Below are 4,355 nucleotides of genomic sequence, written 5' to 3' on the forward strand. Positions count from 1 at the left end.
TCTTGCCCACCCGAGCCACCCCTTCTCTCATCCCCCATTTCCAACCTCACTGCCGCCAAGTCCGTCATCGTCATCTTTCTCCAAAGCGTACACAGTCTTTGAGGCTGAGGCGGCTCTGCTCTTCCGCTTGCAGCTGCTTGATTCTCATATCCTCTTCTTGTTGCCTCGCCGATGAAGCTTGACCGATCGCCAACTTTGGTGTGCTGCTGCTTGATTCTTAGATTCTCAGATCCTCTTTCTGTTCGATGTGCAACCGAATCTCTGGAATCTTCTTCTCTAGCATCCGTCTGGTGCTCGGGTGGATAAGACGAAGGGGGTGGAGGGGATGGAGGGTGGAGGGTAGGGAATAAGAAGTGGGTTCTGGTTTTTTGTTTTTTTACTTTTTTTTTAATTAATTGTTTTAATATTTAAATTTTTTTAATAACATGTGCTGCCCAGTCATTGTCTACATGAGCGCCACGTCATCAGTAACGGGAAACTTTACGGCCAGACTAAGTAAATTCTCGATTTTGTGTGTTTTAGTCTGCTATGCGATGGAGGTTTATCTAGTTCTGATTAATTTTTATGTATACTCTCTTTCCAGTGTCTGTTTTCCTTGTCCTCTAATTTTATAAGATAATGGTATGTACGATGCTAGAAGATCGTTGATGAAGTATTTATACTGACACATCAAACACAAGAACTAATTGAGACTGTCCGCAAGAAAGGATATAACATCAAACACAAGAACTAATTGAGACTGTCCGCAAGAAAGGATATACTTTCACCTTCTTGCTCTTCCTTACAGAGTTTATTTTTGTCATCCATGCCGAGGTAGCAGTGTACCCTAGATCTTCCGAAAATTCCAGATATCCAAAATACAGGAAAAGAACCCTTCTTCTCCACCTAGAGTGGCAGATTCTGTATCGTGGCGATCTGGCAACTTGATATGTAGAGTGGATGCAAACATACTAACCTTTTTTAAGATTGTTCTGTTTTGGACTTGTTCAGGGAAGTAGAAAGTTAATCTTGAAAGCAACAGAGTTTAGTTTTTGAACTTATTCGCGGCGACAGCCTACAAGCACTCCACTCGTAGGCTAATACCCGTTTTTTCTTGATTATAGCTATTGTTTTAGCAGCATAAGGCATCAAAACAGAGCTAAAGAAAATATTTTTCGACTAATATTTCAATGAAGGTACTCATTTATTTTAAAGTAGTAGTGATACCAAGCCCCAACATCTAGAAAGAGATAATCTCAATCTAAACAGATGATTAGTTTAATACAAATTGGGATTTCTAGCGGACAAACGTTTGCTGCTTCTTTTTGTGGCGATTCTTCTGTTATTCCTCACAGATTTCTTCTGTTGGTTCCCAGTTTTCTGCCTTTTTGCTGCAGTCTTCTTCTCAGCCTCCGCCTCACATTCATCGCCTTCCAATTTCTTCCTCTTTAAAAGCTTAACAAGCCCTTCGAGTGCAGTATCAACATCTTCACTCTTCATCAGCTCTTCCGCAACGTGCGCTGGAGTCACCTCCGTTTCCTTGAGTAAGTCTTGGATTTCTCCGTAGAGGTGATGGTGGTTATGGATGTCCAAGTAGTTCGAGGCCAAGAGTTTGAATCCGTGGTATGTGCAGTAGGACATGTGAATGTGCATGTCCATGCGCCCCGGCCGCAGAAGGGCGGGGTCTAGCCTGTCCTTGTGGTTAGTGGTAAAGATTATGATCCTCTCATCCCCACAGCTAGACCATAAGCCATCTATGAAGTTTAGTAGTCCAGAGAGTGTCAACTGCAGGAAGCCAAAGACGATAGAGTTAAAATTCTTTTGTACTGAGAGTGCATTTTCCGGGGTTAAAGCTGGAGAAAAAAGGGGCCTTTTTATAGTTTTTATTTTTTATTTTTTATTTATATTTATTTTTAATGGGACAACCAATAGTTTAAGTGGGTAAAATTGTTAGTTGCTAGGAGAAGGGGGATTGGTGAGAATCGAACCCGCACTAGAATGCGTAGACATGATTGCTTTCCACCATTTCGGTACAGCCCGTACTAGAATCTAACCATCTGATGCCCTAATACATCCACTGGTGCAGTGTAAAATTTTCGGAGTAAAAACAAGCGATTTTCTTTCTAATCCAATTTGAAAACAACAATCTTGAAGGGAAATAGAAAGAAAGCAACTTCCTACCAAACTCTTGAGGGTGCTAGTGCTTCCCCCTTCGAATAAAAAACGAAACAGCAGTGAAGAAAGACAGTGAGGTGGGGTTGGTTGATTGTGAAAGTATCTATCTTTTAGGTTTTGTGAAATGCTTAGTGCTGAGCTAGTTGTAAGATGCTAATACAACCAATCGGATGCTAATATAACCAAGATTCACCAAATCACAAAGATCAGTTCAAAGCATTAAACTCAACAAATTTATATAAGGAAAAGATGACACACCTGTACATCGTGTTGCTTTTTTCCATCTGTATGTCGACGATCAGGCAGATCAACGGTACAATCAATGTCCTCGATCACAAGAATCGACCTGTTCGCGGTGCCCAGCAGCAGTTTTCTCAGGTCCGAGTCACGAAGAACGTTAGCCAGCTGCAGGTCATAGACATCAAACTTGAGATAATTAGCCATTGCTGCTACCAAGCTCGATTTTCCAGTGCCCGGAGGACCATACAACAAATACCCTCGTTTCCACGCCCTTCCTACTTTCTTGTAGAACTCCTTCCTCTTCACAAACCTGTTAAGATCATCGATAACCGCATTTTTGAGCTCTTGGTCCATGGCCAGAGTCTCGAACGTTGCAGGGTGTTCGAGATTGATGGACTCCCATTTGATGCCATTGTAAGGATAGTTGGCATTCAATGTATACATCTTCAATACCCTTTCTTCATCTTTCATTGCGTCGGCCCTTTCAAGAACATAAGGCAAATAACATCCCAATACTTTTTCTTTGTGCATCATGTGGAATGTTAGCTCAAAGTAGCGCTTTTCGGACCTCGGAGATGGATCATTAGGGTTGTTCTGTTTGGAATCCGTACAAAGAAACTTCCATTTGAGCTCAATCCCTTCATAGAAATCGACCAACTTCTCGCCTTTCTCGAGTCTGATTGTCAAGTTCTTCCCCTTGGGGCTCTTGCTAACTCTGATCCTCTCAGTGTTGGAGCTGATTTTCGTGCACAAATAAACCTCCGCAGCTTCGTAGACTTGATTGCGCGACATTCCGCTCGATTCCTCTATGACTAGGGTGAGTTTAGGAGAATGAGTCTTGAAGACGTATTTGATGGCAGATAAAACGTAGCCCCTAACTGGTTGAGGAATGAGCTCGTTCGCCATGGACCGGAAGAGCATGATTGACGCTGCCATGGAGGCGTAGGCAGAGAACAACGACGACGGAGAAGGCATTTCTCTGGTGGAGAACAAGTTCATGGTTACAAGCTTGTGTTTTCTCTCAAGTTTTTGTGAAGTGTAGAGGAGAGGTGTGTGAATAATGATTATATAATATAACAAAGGTTTCTTCTTTGTTTGGAATTTTAGGTAGTCAATAAAAATGTACGTTTGTGGAATTGTGCGTGTGCGTGAGTGGATTCCAAAACAGAGATAGACCCCAACATCCCATCATCCCATGTTTCTTCTTTCTTTCTTTCTTTCTTTCCTTCCTTCTTTCCATCCCATTCCACTTTAATATCTTCCTTTTTCTGTCTTGTTTCGGTTTCTTCTCTAGTTCAATTATTGCATTCAAACACTAGAAAAGGTAAAGCAAAGGTGAGTTTCCGAAAAGCTTCGAGCGCAAGTAATTGATGTAAAGTTCTTCCATACAACGAGCGTATATACACAAAGTTCCTCTCATCAAAATTAATTGTACTATAGGTACGTCAAAAAACCATTTCACTACACTCTTTTCACAAGAAAAGTAAGTAAGAATGAAAGAAATTGGCGTGCCAAAGATTTGCTTCTACTTTTATCTTTTGGGTGTTATGAATTATTACGGCAAAAGTTTTTTTTATGCTCCTGAGTATCTTATGTTAAACAAATTAAGGGTTGTGATATTCACACCCTTAACTACTTTTTCCCATATTTCTTTTATTTTTTTAGTACTTAATTGGTATCATACTATTTAATCTTCCATATATACCCTTCCTACTTTTTGACTTTTGAATTTTTATTTTTTTATGTTTTTTATTTTTACACTTACAACAAATCAACACTCAAGATAAACTCCCAGACTTCTCCCCTTCCTCTGTGCCTCTGTTCCCCTGTCCTCTTTGCTTCCATTCATACCTTCCATGAAAAGCCAATCCATTAACCTTCTTTATTACTTGTGAAAACCACAATGGATGACCTAATAATAACAGATGAAGAGCTCCAGATGGACATTGAGTTGTAGAACA

General features: G+C 40.6%; 1 protein-coding gene across 1 annotated transcript; it reads right to left on the reverse strand.

Annotated features, from left to right (window-relative positions):
* Nucleotides 1-1,164: 1,164 nt before the first annotated feature.
* On the reverse strand, nt 1,165-3,488 carry LOC114820349 (AAA-ATPase At5g17760-like). Its single transcript, XM_029090948.2, has 2 exons — nt 2,413-3,488; nt 1,165-1,764 (listed from the first exon to the last, which is right to left on the reverse strand). Exons 1-2 carry the CDS (start codon nt 3,391-3,393, stop codon nt 1,258-1,260), a joined length of 1,488 nt encoding a protein of 495 aa, XP_028946781.1. The 5' UTR covers nt 3,394-3,488; the 3' UTR covers nt 1,165-1,257.
* Nucleotides 3,489-4,355: the final 867 nt, after the last annotated feature.

Source organism: Malus domestica, chromosome 02 (assembly GCF_042453785.1).
Source record: "Malus domestica chromosome 02, GDT2T_hap1".
Classification (NCBI taxonomy): Eukaryota; Viridiplantae; Streptophyta; class Magnoliopsida; order Rosales; family Rosaceae; genus Malus; species Malus domestica.